Source organism: Rhea pennata, chromosome 1 (genome assembly GCF_028389875.1).
Source record: "Rhea pennata isolate bPtePen1 chromosome 1, bPtePen1.pri, whole genome shotgun sequence".
Taxonomy (NCBI): domain Eukaryota; kingdom Metazoa; phylum Chordata; class Aves; order Rheiformes; family Rheidae; genus Rhea; species Rhea pennata.
Genome location: NC_084663.1, coordinates 134,841,036 through 134,859,050, shown reverse-complemented (window position 1 = coordinate 134,859,050; position 18,015 = coordinate 134,841,036). Strand labels below are relative to the sequence as shown.

The window sequence follows — 18,015 nt, the reverse complement described above, 5'->3', positions numbered from 1 at the left end:
TTGTACCAGCCCTAACATTTTTGTGATGGTATGCTGCTAATCAGATGTATTTGCTTCATACAATAGTTAAAGTCAAAACAAGATCATTAAAAGGAAAAAAAAAAAAAAAAAGAAAAAAAAATGCAGCTTGAACGCCTTTAAGACTGACCCAAACAGATTGCCTTTTCTTGCCAGACATCTTGGTGCTTCAACAGGCATGCATGCTTCCCTCTTGTTCCAACAGGAATGAATTGAGGAAAGCTGAAATCTGTTACAGAGACAATCCACCACCAGGGCTTCTAACACCAATTTCCATTCTCCTGTGGTCACCGTACTGGGAAAGACTAGGACCCAAGATAGTTCTGGAGCTGATTTGTGAGCAGGTCAGACAGCCAAAGACAGAAGCTGCTAGCACTGCACCAGTGCCAGCTGCCTCAGGCTGCATCACACCCTTTAGCAACAAACACCACCCACATACAGTGGTGTCTATTAGTCAAACCAAAACCACACTTCGCAATTACATTCACCTCCCCTTCCTGGACATGACACTGTAGCATTTTAACACATAAACAGCACCAGTTAGAATGAAACTTGGTTAAATGGATAGTGGCCTATCTGTCCTTAAGCAGCTTTGATCTTTCATTCTATTTAGCACATCATCTCAAGCTGCCTTCTATCTGCATCTAGCTTGGATGGCATCTAAGCCTTCCAGAGGAACGCTTAACGTGTTTCTGCACTTATCTGCATCAGTCCGTAGACTATACCTCATCTAACACTGGGAGCTGCTTCAGCTGGTTATGCTCAAGATGCTCACATAATACAGTATCTTACAGTTCAGGTTACATGGTCTAGAACCTTTGATGCTGGGAAAATGCAGAAAGATGCAGCATTTTTGTCAAGAGCTTCATTCTGAACTTTTAGAAGATACATTCTAGAAACACAAGTGGAAGAAGGTGTGCTTACGCACGATCCAGTGCCTACACCACCAAGGGTCTTGGTAACAGCAGGCAGGGAATCAAAAATAAGCAGCACTAGAAACACCATCAAGAAAGCTGCAGTAAGTACTTCCTATCCATCCCACTCATTAGCAGGCAGTAAGAAGACTTGAAGTAAACACCACCACCGTAACAAAAAGCTGAGATCGCTAATTACAGGAATGCACTGCACTGTACACCTTTAAGTGGGAGGCCCACAGTGGCCTCTGTGCCAGGAAGATCCACCATCATGCTCTATGTGAAACACTTTTATTTTTACAGTAGCACACAAGCAAGATACTGACCTCTTATTTTTCTACTTTTTAATCTTATTCTCAACCAGAAGCCGATTGCAGAGCTGTTGAGATCACTGTCAAAAGGAAGCAGACCCTGGCCCAAAGCTGTCTTTGAATTAAGTATGTTTAATGAATGATTATTATTTGTAGTCATTTGCAAATTAAATTCACGTCCAGAAAAAAAAGCGCCCCTTACATACTGTTGAGTGGTAAGCATAGCATCACTTCTGGGGCAAGAAATAGTTGGTACTTCTGTCTTGCCAACGATTTTCTAACACTTGATCTTTGACTGTGTTAGTTGAATGACCATTAGTCAAATAATAAAAAGAAGGTAGCAACACATTCATTCCACTTTACTTCCATTCCCTCACAGCATCAGCACAGGGATAACTGGCTGTAGTCAGTGACCAGAAGATACGCCCAGGAGGCTGCATGGTGGAAGGGAGCTAGTCCTTTTACTGACATGGTGAAGAACACTTCCCTGAGAAGAAAATGCTGTCCCCCAGATGCCTATAGTCATGTTCCAGCCAACACCTGCTGCATTCATCCTGGAAAGAGCTAGCTTTAGCTAACCAGTAAGCAATGTTTAACTAAACAACATTTGGGGTTAGGTTTAGCTCAGCTGGTTAGAGCATGGTGCTAATAAATGCAAAGGTTGCAGGTTTGATCCCCTTATGGGCCACTTGTTCGGGGGTTGGACTAGATGAGCTTCAGAGGTCCCTTCCAACCTTACCGATTCTATGGTAACATCGGTATCTCCATTGTACATACTGTGACATGGCATTATAGACATAGTTTGTCTACTCTTATTGTTACAGTAGTAGTATCTAATTATCTCATGCAAATGCAATTAGCTCATTTTTTTCAAATTAATCCTTTATTCCTTCCTATCCTGCTCCCAAGCATCAGCCCTTACATCTCATTCTCGTAATATTTAAGCTAGTTTAGAAGACTCATGGAGTGTCCAAAATAAGTATTTTCCACACATAAGAGGAATTAAATCAAAATACCTATCCATTCAAATCTCACCCTTAAAAATGTTAACATTTACCCCAAATAGCAGCTTTCCATTAGCTAACAGTAGTTTGAGATATGCAACGTGAGTTCTGTAGCCCACTAACTTGTTCAAATTCAAGACAATGGTAAGCTACACATCAAAGAAAATGACATTTTCACAATCAAAAATTGCATTTTCAGTATCAGCCAACCAAACCTTTGAATGTCTTCCAGAATAAGCAGAAAGAGCGATACAGCTAATGATTTGTTTAATCTTGAGACCTCTCTTAACTAAAAGCTTTGATTTGAACTCAGACTGAGAATCAGCTAGAATGAAAATTCCAGAAATGACTGTTAATTTGCCTCTAAAACCACAGTAGATATGAAGCTCTATTAATTCTAGAGGGTCCATGTCCTCCAGTCTGCTTTCAGGCTTATATCTGTTTAGATATTAATGTGTTTTAGACAACTGCCTTTCATTTTAATGAAAGGAAAGTACAAAACAATCTTTAAAAAGAGGTGATATCAATTAATTGAGAGCACACTGCCATGATAGCAAATAAAATAAGAAAGAGGTTAGAAGACGGTGCTTCCACAACCACTCCACAAGAAGCAGCCATCTGAGTTTTTTCAAGATTTAATTCTTGAAGTCTAAAGGAGTCTGACTGGTCATTCTTCGGTGTTCCCTAAACAGTTTTCTATACTAGACAGCTATTTTCTGCTTGTGAAGAATACAATGTCTGTTTTCCCTATATTTTCATATCAACAAAACAATTCTTCTCTCTCCAGACTTAATTATGTAGTCTGATACATGCTCAGAATTACATAACATTATTATCTACAGAAGTTAAGTAAGCTCCTTTAAATTAGACTCCTTTTGACTCTGAGATTTTATATTCAAGCAAAAAGGTATTCACCTTATGTCAACAGACAACAGTTAAACACAAACATTTAATAAATTTTATTTATGCAAAGCCAATTAGAAAGCGTTGTGTAAAAGTGAAAAGCTCTTTTTACATAGTGATAAAAACTTATTTGAAACTTCACTGTGGGAAGAGTGAGGAGTTAACTGTCTTATTTACAGGAAGCTATTAAGTCTGTTTAAAAATATAGACATAGGTATTCAGTCATTCTCATCTTCCCTAAAAGCTAAATGCTGTACAATATACAATAGCTCAGAGTGCCCAAGTAACCAAGGATATCCCATTACAACTTGACTATACAAGCTTTTTGTGCCTGACAAAAATCAAGCATTGGGTAAAAGCATTACATCCAAACAAGAATATTCTTAATGTATATAGTAGTCAAATTATATTACTATGCCACACCCAGTATCTTCTTAAGCAAGAAAAGTTATGTTCCTTGACCTTCCAGTTCCGCTGCCGCTATATCCGGTTCTTCATCATTGTAAATATTTTCTGCCTAAAGACACAAATTATTTCATTACAAGTGGTAGACAGATCTGGTCTTTAAACAGTCTACATTTACTGCAGTAAAACCGTGATGATCCCAAGAAGGTAGAGATCACTTTTTTCTTAAGGAGACGCTCTCCCTGCCTTTTCTTAAAGGGCAGTCAACCTTAGGAATGTATGTGCAATGGCTAGACATCAACCAGTTGTCTTCCTGCATTATCTTATTTCAGTAGGATGAAACTTACCCTTTAACTTCTTTACTATGGACATTCAGTCCTGTGATTTATTTCAACCTCACCTTGAAAACTATGACAAGACAGATATTTTAAAAGTGGAAAGACTGACCTGTGACACACATCTAAGTGTTATAGTTTGATCTAAAGATGGGACTTCAATTATTCTCATGTGATTTTACTCTGTCTTTATAGGGATTTGATCAATCATGTTGCAATGTAAAATAACAAGAACTGTAAGCAGAGCTAGAAGGCATCTGGGTTCACAATCAACAGTTAGACAAGAAACCAGTTCTTGGGCAGCATCAGATAGAAGTTTGCAATTTACACATTTATCCTTGATATTAATTAGTACCTAAGACTTGGAGAAAAAAATTACCAGTTGCATTTAACAGCATTGTTTTAGCCTTTATTTTCTTTTGAAAGTCCTACTGTCCATTCTAATAGTGCAAAAAATACGGAGGAAATAACTTTCAGTCACTGAAGACATGAGCTGTACTAAAGAAAGCCATCTTGGTTTAGTTTATGTAATCAGCTTCAGAGCAACTCGAGTTTTAACACTCACCATTTGCCATATTTGCATTATGTTGTCCTCTGATACAGAACAGATTACCCAAGGCTCATTAGGATTCCAGCTGAAGTCAGAAATTTTGGCAGTGTGTCCTCCATGAATAAACTGTTAAAGCAAACAGATGAAAAAACTTCAGTGAGCTATTTAATCTCTAGAAAAAGTCTCTTTAAATCCAAGATTCAGAATTTAAATTCGTTATGCTAAAGAAAAGCCTGCTACTAGATATTCACAATGTAAGTGCAAAGGTGTGTATGAAATAATATATTCCATTCACTACTTACAGACATGAATGGAATTATCAAGACAGCATGCAAAGAGTTCATTATTATAGCAACAACTGATGGACATCCTTGAAATGGTGCCATTTAAGACAGGATTGGACATCCATCAATACCCATTTTCTCATCTAATTATGTAAATACTTAAAGTTACACAGGAAATGGAGAAACTTCAACTATTAAGCTAAGCATTCCTGTTTCCTAAGGAAACAAAATATAAGTCTTTGACTTCCTACAACAGTAAGAACAGCTATATAGGACCTCACCAGTCTAACGCAAGATAAAACAGCTTGAGGCCTTGGCTTTACATGCTTTAGTCATGAAAGAGAGTGCTGTCAGGCACATGGTCAAACTCAAGAGTATGGTCAACACTTGGTCAACACTGAAGATGTTTTGCACATCTTCGCACATATCCGGAAGAGCTATGAAAACACCACTGCCTTCTGAATCAGAGAACACCTACTGCTAGTTAGAATAATGGATTGGTGATCATGGAGGCGAGATGGTTCAGAATATCACTGCAATAATCGACCAATTGCCAATTCAAACAAAAGCATACCAAGAGTTCAGGAGGCCCATCTTCTGCATCTTCTGCAGACTGCTCTTCTCCAATTTTACTGTAAGAAAGCAGTTTATAGCTTTTATTAATAACAACAATTGCATTTCATATCAGTGTAACTTACTAGTTCCCAATACTTGTTCCCAGTATTCGCTTTTGCTATCTGTTTCTCTCACTGTCAAAGAATTATAAGCCTCAAGTACAGAGTTCCAATTGCTTGGTGTTATTGCTACTGAAATATAATCTCACTTGTGAAGAACCTTGAAACAGGAATCACTTATTACTAAAAATAGAAAACAACTATATCAGCTAAAAATCTTCATAGAAAAGTAAAGCTAGAAATACTGTGTTTTTTCTCCTGTAAACTTAGTCCAAGTTAACTAACCAAGCAAAAGAGAACAGTGCAAATAATCTACCAAATAAAGTAGGCCTGCTGCCTTGTATTACCTTCTGTTCATAGATATTAAACGAAAGGAATTGCTCTTCACCTTAGATCCCATACATTAAGCCGACGATCAGTACCACTTGAAGCGAGAATTGTTTCATTATGAGGGGACCAGTGAACCTATTGAAAAACAACAACTTGACTGGAGGCATAATTACTGATTTCTAATGCGTATCCTGATCATTCATTTACAACAACAAAACTCAGTGAGTTAGCTTCTCCCAGCACAAGGGATGGCCTAAAGCTCAGAGTTCTGAAGACTTTCTCAAAGTGAACAACTAACATCATTTCCGTTATGGATTTACCACATTGCAAAACTTAAGTGCCTAAAAGTCACTGTTACTTGCACACTGCTAACTAGATAAAGTTCATAGTATTAGATTTGAACCCACATCCTCTCTATCAGAGGACATTTTACAGAAAATATTCTAGCCATACTGAGTAGCTGTAAGCTCCCAGTATTTTAACAGTAAGCTGTTGGCTACTTGCTTCAAAGTAAATTGGAGTTGGGTAGAAATACATGGCACTGTCTGAATTTATTGAACTAAAAATCAGTATTCCATGTTTAATAATTATTTTATTTATTGAGGCCAGCCACCACACAAAAATCCACCTGTTTTGTCCAAGTCACTACTCTCACAGTTTTTGTTACAGGCTGTGAGAAAAGTATACCCACCTGAAAAATTTCATCCTTATGAGACTCGAAAGAATGAAGTTTCAATTTTAAGTTTCGAAGATCCCACAAAGCCACAGTCTGGGAGAAGGAACAAGAAATTGTTTATACTATAATGGCTGCAGAATTGCTATCTAGAATATATATAAATGTAAAGTATACATAAATAAAAACCTTGTCAGCAGAACCAGTTGCTAGAATAAACTCGCTGTAAGGATTGAAGGAGAGACAGTTGACCTCAGCTGTGTGGGCATCTACACAGTGACTTGGCTTGGATGTAGTATTAGATCTTGTGTCCCAACTGTCAGGATACAGGTTCAGGGGAGGAGGACAACAGGGACAGGGAGGAGAGAGACAGAACAAAACAAAATGATTTTTCAGAGGAGGATTCCCCACCATCCTAGGTCTATCATTACTTACACTAGTCTGAGGCTACAGCTTTTAATTCAAGAGCTTAAGGAATTTTGTTTGTGGTATGTAGAAAGTACAGTAACAGTTCACATCAGGAAGCTTAAATACATTAATTCCATTTTACTTCCCCTCTCCCCCCTGCAAACGTGTGCACATTAAACAATACGCAGATTTATGAGATCCTGCAGCATTACTACCATTAATAATACTTGAGTATGCATTAAATCATTACAGATTTCAGACTTTTATAATAACCCGGAAGTGCTCTAGATTGATCTACTGACAGCACACAGCAGACACTACTCAAGAATTGCTTAACCCCAACTTACATCATTAGCTTCTGATCATCAGCCACCGATCCAAACAGAGATTCATGGAGGAGATGCCATGCCACATCTTCTACAACTGAAGAGTGCCCAGTAAAGATTGCTTTTGCATCAACAATTTTGCCTTCTTTTGGTCCTGCACTTACATCCCATAAACAGACAGTCTGCAGATAAGAGCCATATTGATTGTGTTGTTATGGAAGTTTTAACTGTGTTATCTTTCAAGAACAAAAGACCCACATCTGATTTATATATAGGAAAAGGACATTCTTCAAACAGTATTTGTTTTTGAAAAGGAACATCTAGTATGCCCTAAGTGGGAACTCAGATGAGCTACGTTACCAGTCTTTTGCAGGTTCAAAGCCAAAGATTATTTCTAAGGTCACAAAAACAATTTACAAAAAGTATCCCTATTCCAGTTGAAAACTGGAATTTTACTTGGAAAGCCACAAAGAAGTTTGTTAGCTATTCAATCTGATATTAAATCTTTGAGAGTCTTACTAATTTTATGGCCTCAGACCTAAATCATTCTGCTCTTGCTTCACCAAGAACACGATACAGAACTAACCGGTTGTATATTACAGAAAAAAAAAAAAAAAAAAAAAAAAAACACACAACCCATAAACAAGCAAAACTACACACAGTTGACTACAGCCTTTAAAAAAAATGTTACAATAGCGACCTATATGACAGCTTCCCCAAGTAAAAATATAAAGCTACAGCAACCCATTTTTTCCCTGATTAACTATTACAGCATAAGTTTGTATATTTTAGGGGGAAGATATTTGTTTTTACATGATCATCTGATGCACTCAAAAGATGTCCACTCAAATTGGAGTTCCATGATAAGCCATATCCTTCTTTTTGGTGCCCTCTTAATCTAAGGTCAGGATTGCACTCTCCACTCATGTCTGAAAGAGAAGTTGTTTCTTTCATGTAGCTTAATCCTTCACATCAATCCATATGAGCATCATTATTGCATAAAAACTTTGTTTTCAGTTGCAGAAAATCATATTTTATGCATCAACCTCACAGAAAAATGCTGCTTTTGTAGATACTGCATTATATTAAACATAACCAGGCAGCTAAAGACACTGAAGAACTAGGCCTTTATGCTCCAGTTCCAGAGCCCATGATCTCTCCTCCCAATTGCTGTCAAATGTAAGTGTATTCCTCAATGCCAGGAGACATTTTGCACAGTTTCAAGGAATCTGACAAACCTGGTTTTGAAGGATGTTTGGTGTAGTCAAATACCAACACATCAGCAGATGGTGTTTTTGTAGCAATGATGGAGGGATTCTGAGGCATGTAACGAGCCCGATTTACTTCGCCTTCATGGTTAATTTTAATCTCTGTTTCAATTTTGCCAGTCACAGAGCCAAAGCCACCAAACTCTGTATTTGTCCAAAAAAAAAGTCAGTTTATCATATTAGTTGTTTTAAATGGGTTAAACAGCACTTCAGGCTTCCCCCTAGTTCAAGGAACAGTGGTAGTATCTTAACAGATCTATATGATAAAACCATGAAAGACTAGCACCTCATGGCACCATACCATTAACATTTTAAGTATTCTGATACAAATTCTTCTTGAGTATTAGACTATTTGAGTTAGATGCACGTCAGTTTACATCACAATTGACAAATTTAGTACAGATGCTGACAGTGTATACCACACTCTTACTTAAATTCTTATGAAACAAGTAACTTCTCTTTTTAGATTACTATTAATAACGTAGAATTAATGCAAACTAATATACAACCATGTCAGCTTTACTATGCAAGATCAAGTTAGAATACCATTGGACAGGACATCAGTTAATGTTACTGCTAGAATACCATCTAAGAACACATGCAGAGCCCACCTCCTTTCTCACTGTCATACTGAGAAGCATCAAATTGATCATCATTGGGAATCTGGACTCTTGCAACAACCAGGTGGTTCTGCTCATCAGAGGTGTGAGTTCCCAAAACCAGCCAGTGTAGAGTATAATCCTTTCCTTCTGGCCTGTTTAGAGTAATAAAAACATAGGATAAAATTAAAATGCTCAGTTCCAGAATTTATTGGTTAGTGTCAGTAACACTGAAGATCCAAACTTCTTCAGGATGCTTTAAAAACAAAACAAACCCACAAACAAACAAACAGACTCAAGTAAGAGATTCCTTCCTTTACCACAACAGACTTGAAAATTAGTAAGTGAACTACATTATCTGACATAAGCAGGCCAAGGATACATCCAGCAAGCCAAGAGTGACCATACCAGTCAGTAAACACTGCCACTACTGCTTGAATAGAATAATTAAAGCTTGCCCAGTAATTACAGGCAATATTAGTACCTTCTTCTATTTTTAATTCTCCTTGCAATCTCATAATATCAACTCAGAAGACAATCAATGTTTTATAAAAAATAGAAAAGCAGCAACCTATTTCAGTTAATTTCCTTTCCATAAGCTTTTATCAGTTGATATTTTATCAGTTTTCAGAAGTTCATTTTTAAACACCGCACAAATCTTAGCTAACTATAATTAAATTCCTTTTGATGGTTAAATGCAGTATTCAGTAGTAAGTGAAAGGTCAGAAAGACAGTCAAATCTGTGAAAGGAGAATTAGAACACCCAAAACCAAGCAACTTCTGCATTCCTGAAAGCAATAATTCTGCTGTATGAACCCAAGCGAAGAGTAAACAGGAATCATGTGTGCAATCAAAAAACACCATAGGTATTATTATACCTCTTCCGGGGCATTGTCATACATTTTGAAGGGGAATTAAAAAATAAATAAATAAAAATAAAAAACACACAATGCACACACACTTACTTGTATCAGAAATAGGTGTCCCATCATGTCAGGTGCCATACAAAGAGACAGTCCTTGCCTTAAATGGCTTACATATTTTGACACTGGATAATTGGAAATATCAGGTTTTTAACTGAACATTAAGTCAATCTGCAAAATACGAGGCAAGCAGAAGTGTTCCTCATAAGGGTGCCATACCCTCAAAAAAACTCCCCACTTTACTTTCTCCATGCCACAGTAAGTTAGTTCACACCTTTCTACTTCTTCCCCAACATTCCGGTACACAAAATTAACTGATCATCTAACCACCAAGTATAGCATCACTTACATTAAGTGAAATTTTATAGAGGAAAGAGACTGTCCTCTTATTACTGCATGAACTTTAAGGGTAACATATTTTAAAGCCAAGCTGTGTCTGCAATACAGCAGCATGAAGGACTCAGTACCTATCCTTTAGCTTTATGGAGCCCTGACTGGTTACTCTGACAACTTGAGTTTTCTAGTAACTGGCACATGAATGAAATCTATCCCCACCTTAAAAATCCTTTGAGAAATCAACCAGCTACCCTACAAACTTTCAGGAGGAGGTAGAAGAATGGCAAAATTAAAATATCTGAGGTTAACAATGCCAGGGACAGAACTAGAACTATTAAGGGCCACAGTCTTTTTTGAAAAATATCCCCTTAAATATGACCAGAAAAAAAATATATAAAATACCTTCTACAGAACAGCAATCAGTAATGCAGATGAGGAAAAACATTCTTCATGTAAGAGTTCAGTAAGTTTGTTCTTTCTCTGAACAGAATTTACTACAGAACAGCTAGGTCTCTTAAATATCAATAAAAAAAAAGTAAGGAAGATTTCTTCCCTCAAGCCAGGTGTTGCTCTGTTAGGCAGGAGTTCTCTACAGTATTCATTTGTACAGGTTTAGCTCAGTTGGTTAGAGCATGGTGCTGCTAACACCAAGGTTGTGGGTTCAATCCTCATATGGGCTACACTGAGGGTTGGACTAGATGATCTCCAGAGGTCCCTTCCAACCTTACCATTCTATGATTCTACCTTTTTTTTCCTCAAAGCTTCTGTCTATCCAAAGGGGTTTAAGAGTTGTAAGTAAAATAAACTTACTGAGAGAAGAGTACAATCCAAACTACCTCATCTCTCGTGGTTTTACCTTCAAATTGCCTAGCAGACACTGTGCACAGAGACGGAAGGCGCAGTGGAACAAGCAAGTTGTCTCTCTGCTTCTCTCACCTGGTCACATCAGGCAACCACTGGACAGTGAGGCTGGGCCACTCCAGGGCGTGTGTCATCACCAGGTCGTACAAGAAGGGGGTGTTCTTCTTCCAGATCTTGTACTCCTCGCTGATGACGCGCTCCTCCACCGTGTCCTCCAGCGCTGGGCGAGGGGCGGGCAGGGAGGAGAGCCAACGGCTCAGCGCGCGCCGGGCCAGGCGGCGGGGGCGGCGCCGCCGCCACGCGGCGGTTGCGGGGGGAGGCGCCGTGGCGGGAAGGGGGCGGAGGAGGGGGGACGGGATGGGGAGGCGCCGCCACGCGCCGGAGGCTGGCCGGGGGGGGGGGGGGGGGGGGGGGGGGCGAAGCCCTGCGAGGGGGCAGCCGGAGGGACAGCGGCCGTTAACGCGCCCCGCGCCCGCTACCGCCCAGCCAGAAGGCCCTGGGAGAAAGCGCCTGGGCGTCGCCGCGCCCTCCCGGCTCACGCCCCGCTCGCCGCGCCCCGCCACCGCCGCCCCACGCAGCCCGCGGGTGGAGGGGAAAAGGCGGAGGTCTCCTACCTTCCTTGCTCGCCATTTTGGGCGAGCGCGCCCGCGCAGACGGGACGAGATGGCGGGAGGTAACGGCCAGCGGCGGGGAGGAGGGGGAGGGGGAGAGGGTTAGAAAGGGGGGAGGGGGCGCCGCTCGCGCCCCAGGTGAGGACGCCGCGGCACCGCCGCCGCCGCCTCCCGCGCGAGACGCCCCGCCGCCCCGCGCCTGGCGGCGCCGCGCATGCGCCGCCGCCCCGCCCTCTCGCGGCGCCCGGAACGCCACCCACCCACCGCGGCGGCCAATGAGGAGGGCGAGAGCGCTGCGCGCGCTCGGCGGCTGGCGCGGGCGAGGCCGTTGGGCCCGCCCAACGGTCGGGAGCGCGCGCGGGGTCGCCTCGTCCCCCTGAGCGCGCGACGGGGCGGCTCCTTTCTGAGAGGCTGCTCTCGGGGGCTCCGGGCGTTTCCCGGCCGGCTGAAACTCGGCCTCCTCGTCCAGGAAAGCGCTTGGTCTTGGCCCGGAGTCCGGATCCGCTACGGCCAGGCGTGCCCGTGTCACGGGCGGGTCGCCGGGCGTTACCGGGTGGGTTGCAGATGGTGAGGAGGGGCCAGGGTTTCATGCAAGTGCGCGGTTTTTTTTTATTTAGAAAAAGATTGGTGTGGACAAGTTTATGCCCACGAGGTGGGGCTTTAAGTAAAATAAACGACCGACAGCACTGCTGTGAGAGCAAATCGTTTCTGTTGCTTTTTAACCGCATTTAAAGGCGTTACAGAGCAACTTGCCAGCTCCTTTCAAAAAATGCCTCAGAACGTCTAAAACAAGGTGAGTTCGTCCTGCGGAGACACTCAAAGGAAATGTGCGTTAAACACATGAATTTGGTGTTCAGGACCTGTTCATCAAGAATTTGAAATTGCTAAAAAGTACAGTTTAGAAAAAGGACATCTTTGCTACTGAGAAGCCCCTATACCAGCTGTTCAGAGTCGTGCATAATGCAGTGTAAGGGAGAGATAGACCCCATGTTCAGTAATCAGTTTTGCTGCTTGGACAGTACCCCAAGGGGAAGCCTGGCACACGGTTTTGACAGGCACATGGTGCCCCTGGGTTTCAGGCACAATTACGGCAAAGAGCACAAGCACCTTCCTTTCTAATAACACTGAAGAATGAATGTAGATATTGCCAGAAATCAAAATGGGAAGCACTCCCATCAGCACCGCTACAGAGCATCAAAGTACCAAAATATTATTCACAAATATGATTTACATTGATCGTCCTAGGAGGGAGGTAAACGAAAAATTGAAATTCAGGAAGTATTAAATCTGTACAGCACTCAGGAGTAGATAAAGAATGAAAACATTACTATCTTAGCCTAACACAGACTTGGAAATACGGAATTAGCGATTGCACATTGGAAGTGAAAATCAGGAAACGGAAGTGATAATGGAATTTAGCTCATTTAACAGTTTTTTATGAATAGAATAGTGCAGTCAACGATCAGAAAAAATGAAAATAAATGGACTCCTCCTGCAGAAATGCCCCAGTTACAAGATACTCTCTTTTCCCAATCAGAAATGGTAATTTAGTTGCTAAAAAAGAGCTGCCGACATATTTAACATAAGCTAAAAAAACAATCTCAGCAGGAATGAGAAATAGACGTAAGTCTTAGGTTAAAGAAGCAAAGGTAGGTAAGTTCGGAAAACCATTGGGGTTAGAGGGGATAAAGGAGGGAACAAAGCGGGGAGAGTGGGGAGACGTGGAAGATTGTGAAGTGCAGTTCAGCAGTCCGAGCGGGAGGTGGCACTACTTAGACACCAGACAGCTCCGTGTGGGCTGCAGGGCGAAGCCATTCAGGGAAACAAGTAGTCCGAACTCCTTGCACAGGATGCAGGGTCTGACCGGAGAAGTTTGTTTCTTTCTTTGCTCGGGATCGGTTACACCCTATTTTGGTCTATGCTCCACAATGCATGTGTATTTGTGGCGTTGGTAGTAAAATAAACATTCTTGGAGATCCGGCAGATCAGGCAGCCTCTGTACCTTTGAAACAAATTTAGGTGCAACAGCAAAGAATGGTGGTTGACATTATTTAGTATGTTTTAACTAATAAGAGCTAAATTACACGATAAACTCAGATATTAAGCCCACTTTACCGCTTGAAAAATATAGATAAAAACGGTTGCAGAGACCACTGCTCAACAGTTACTATTTTTCAGCAATGGCGCTGACAATATGTTGGGTTTTTTTGCTATAAGAAATACCTGTTTGAAAGATCTTTTTGTAGCAATAAAGGCATATAAATAAACTGAACTACATTCTTGAATTCCCACTCACATAATAGAGTCAGGGTTGCAAAAGTTTTAAATGCTACAGTTGTCTATTAGGGCCAGTAGTACTGTCTGACCGCTGTGGTGAGTGACATAACTTCTTTTAAGCAGTCACATACAAATCAAATGTGCGGTTTTGACATACATTTCACACTCAACCTTTCTGTTCTCTTCTCTTGTTTCAGGTACTACTAACTAAAAGGCCATTTAACTGCTTTCCATTCAGCTTGAATAAACAGCACTTGGAACATAAAATAGTCTTAACCAAAGCAGATCTTGAAGACAGCTAATAACATTTTCCAGCAGAATAATGGAAATAAAGGCAGTTAGGAATCAGGCTAAATTCTCCCAAATGCCCCTAAAAAATCAGAGGAATGTTCTACTTCCACATTGCATGAGTTCTTCTATCATGTGGTGACTTAAAGTCTTTTCATCAATGCTTGCTTTGGTATTAAACTCCGGAAGCAGAATCCTGTAGTGCTAAGGCCTTGAGCCCCAGAAGGAGCTGAAATGGAGTGGAGTTCATTTTGCTCAGCTACCAATATAGTGGCAAGACAAGGAAATGCACAGCCAAATAAAAGCCAGCATTTTTATATTCACCGTGTGAGGAACTCCTCATGGGCTGAGTTTTCTACGGTCTGGACTCCAGTTTTTGAAGAAGGAATACAGTTATGGAAATTTTTTATATCTAGGAGAGGCTGGGGAGCACAGAGACTACTAACAACAGCCAAAGGCTGTAGCATGGAAACTGGAGGAGGGGGGAAAGGCTGAGATAGACAGCCAGCTCCTCAAACAGGAAGCATTTGTAATGAACCATTCCTTTATAGGCAGAGTGTTGAAAAACAGAAATGCTGTGGTGAAGAAGCCAAATAACCATATATTAATCTTCTTGAGCCTGCACAAATTGGAATTAAAGTAATGTATGGGTTACTTATTGAAAATGAGAATTTTGTTGAATTAATTGGAAGCCGTGGAATAATCTGCTACATAGGAATGCAATAATGAGTACGTTAACACAGACACAGGGCCTTGATGGTACAAGATAAGTTACCAACTTGCTTTTGGCAACACTTACTAGTTGTTCTGATATCTGCTGCCAAGTATGTGTCTATATCTACAAAGTGTTGAGGCCTTCCTAAAATGCTAGGAGAGTGAAGACTAAGCTATTCAGAGCCTGTGTGTTGTTACAGAGTGTTGATCTGTTAAAACTCAAATACTGAACAAAGGAAAACTCTGTCAGGCTTCTTGGCTCTAAGTGGGTTCTGTTAGCTCTCACTGAAGTTTAATTACATGGCCCCTTGAAGGATTAAGCAAATATGAGCATTTGGGTGGGATATTGTGTGTGCATTTCACTGTAAACAGTAGTGGATTTTTTTGCCACTGCTTACCTGGAATATGATTGGCAAAATGAGATTTATTTATAGAGAAATTGTCTTTCAGTGATGTCATGTAAGGCTTGATTAATCTATAAATTAAGAGAGGCATTCTGTCCTCCCCCTGCCAATTTTCAAAGATTCAGTTTAGACTCTGCAAGTCAAGTTCCATTTTAGTGGGCTTGGAGGAGTAGTATCAGTTTTGATTAACAAAATCTGTTACACTTGTTTGTCAAAGTAGTCCCTAAGTGACCCGTGCAATTGTCTTCTTCTTCATTAGCAATTCAACTTGCACTCAGCTAAGTTTTCTTTTAATTTATATGCAAGCACACCAATAATCCTGCCATTAAGTGCTTTTCATTCATCAAGATTGCTGTGGAAAATACAGTTTATAAACATTACAGTTATCAAAGAATGCATATCAGCCACTTAAGGCTGGCTATTTGCAATTCATAAGCATGGTCATATCTGTGACCAAACATTTAAAACATATCCTTTGATTCCAGTGCTTTGTAAGGGAAATAATTATTGAAGGCCATTGTTTGTCACATTCAATATGTGTAAAATGGATGATAAATTGGTTGTGAGGTACAACAGTGACTTTAATCATAAGCTTTATTTTATTAAGCTATACTTCTTTCAAACCTAAGCATGAAATACTGAATTTTCATTTCAGTAAGGAAAAAAATGTCTTCTGCATCCTTGATTGTATGTGCATCGTGCATCAAATTGCTGGATATACTTTCAAGGAATTATCCACATTTAGTAATTTTCAGCTTGAAGACGTGCTGATTTATTACTCTGCAAAGAATTAGCTGGCTTGCTGATGCTTACAGCTTATACATCATGTACAGCAGATGAATGTTCAACTCAGCAAACAGATGTAGGTATAACATTAATGACCATCTCAATTAGAAAATTGTTTAAAGGCAGTCAAGTCTGCACAAAAACTCTGAAGTGCACACCAGAAAAGTAAGATAGCAGCCATAGCATTTAGTATTCTCTAATATGTTCGTTATCATTGCATAGTCTTGAGAGTTTGTTTGGAATAAAGCATCATTTTCATCAAATAGGCTGATAAGCAAAGTATTCCTCAGATAAATTGATGCAAACATCCTTTCCCCCCATTGTTTATCCTTTATTTCTTTATATTTACCTAGTGATTATTATCTTCCCAGCATAAATCTCACCTAATCAATACCCTGCCATTGCAGAAAATCTTGAAAAATAGCATTGTTTTGGACTTTCTTGTTCTCCATCTGTGACATGCAGTTTAGGGTTCATCTAATGCAAAACCAGCATGTTTCTGGTGGTTCAGTTCTGCAGAAGAAGCTTAGCACAGGAACCCCAACTCAGGACAACCGGTCCCTGCTCCAACACCACCGTAGCAGTGTCAGTCTCCAGCTCAGCCACAGTGTACCTGCCTGGCCAAGGGCCCTGCTGATTCAGGCCCCAACTCACAGGCTGACTGCCTGGCCTGGCCTTGGCCTGGACTCATTAGAATGGCCCTGCCCTGCTGTGTCTGACCCCAGTTACCCTCACCAGGCCTAATTTGGACCTCAATCCCCAGCCTCATCCTAGGCTTATCCCCATGGAGGTGTCAGATGCCCAGGGCTGGGACTGCCCCCTACTGCCCTGGTGGGATGGGCCCTGGCTGGCCAGGCCCTGCCCTGCCACCATGCCTCCCAGTGCTCCAGCCCCCAGGGAGCTGACAACTCTTGCAGCACCCTAATAGTTTGATTGCAAGTGTTTCATCCTGAAATGCAGCACTGAAATGCTGCATAGCCATGTGCAAATCATAGCCTTTGCTTTACAATAAATCAGGTACGTTCGAAGGAGATTATTTCCTACACTTAAGGGAAGGCATGATGCACCCAGAGATACATATCTAGTATTGTGGGCCAGTAATCTTCTCCTTGCATCTTCCAGGCCTACTGTAAGGTGGAATTGTTCCCACATATTAGGATTGTTAGGATGCTGTAGGAGGAATTCATAATCTGCCAAGTTTTGGATAACTAGCATCATTCTCACATTGTCAGCTAAGCATTGTAGAATGTATTGAACTTCATGTTGCAATTGAGCAGGAATCCTGTGGCAGTCTTGTGCATTCCTTCAGTACTCAGGAGTATACAGCATTTTACCTTTGATGTAGAATATGTTTACATGATAAGTCGTGAGAAAACTAAACTTGTGCTTATATAGCAAGCTTGCCCCAGAAGAAAAGAACATTAACTTGGCGCTAAGCCCAAAATAAGTTCTGTCCCGCTGAACATTTTTTTGTTGTTGTTGTTGCTTGCCAGGGGCATGGCAGCATTCCTTCAGTACCTTGACCTGCTGGGCTATTTCTGTGCTCTACAGCATTTGCTTATCATTTTTTATGCATTTTTAAATAATTTGTATAGAATGGTGGGTAAATTCTCTGCATCATAGGTCACAGCATTTATGTAACTGGCTTGATACATTTTTATTAATTTTACACAGAATAGTGGAACTGATTGAATTATTGGGGGACAAGGGGATTTGTCAATGGTTTTTGACATGTCATGTTGCAAAACAGTGCTACAACATGTGCTGTTTTGCATGCTATAAATTTCCAGGAGGATGTAGGGTGTGCTTTCGT

At 40.8% G+C, this 18,015-nt stretch overlaps 1 protein-coding gene across 2 annotated transcripts; it reads right to left on the bottom strand.

Moving 5' to 3' along the window:
* Positions 1-1,355: 1,355 nt before the first annotated feature.
* On the bottom strand, positions 1,356-11,929 carry RBBP7 (RB binding protein 7, chromatin remodeling factor). 2 transcript variants are annotated; one of them, XM_062600871.1, is made up of 12 exons: positions 11,737-11,929; positions 11,198-11,342; positions 9,015-9,157; positions 8,374-8,547; positions 7,949-8,064; positions 7,157-7,317; positions 6,591-6,717; positions 6,420-6,497; positions 5,787-5,863; positions 5,299-5,356; positions 4,456-4,566; positions 1,356-3,667 (listed from the first exon to the last, which is right to left on the bottom strand). In XM_062600871.1, exons 1-12 carry the CDS (start codon positions 11,750-11,752, stop codon positions 3,599-3,601), a joined length of 1,275 nt encoding a protein of 424 aa, XP_062456855.1. In that variant the 5' UTR covers positions 11,753-11,929; the 3' UTR covers positions 1,356-3,598. The 2 variants fall into 2 exon arrangements, with proteins under 2 accessions (XP_062456855.1, XP_062456861.1); XM_062600877.1 differs by lacking the exons at positions 1,356-3,667; positions 4,456-4,566 and having other exon boundaries at positions 5,306-5,356; positions 5,746-5,863.
* Positions 11,930-18,015: the final 6,086 nt, after the last annotated feature.

Bases quoted from the DNA above. Each gene is read 5' to 3' on its own strand.
- RBBP7 (XM_062600871.1), bottom strand. The intron at 8,548-9,014 runs GTGGGCTCTGCA...GGACAAATACAG, and splicing joins GTATGACAGTGAGAAAGGAG to AGTTTGGTGGCTTTGGCTCT. The intron at 5,864-6,419 runs GTGGGTATACTT...GTTTTTCAATAG, and splicing joins ATAAGGATGAAATTTTTCAG to GTTCACTGGTCCCCTCATAA.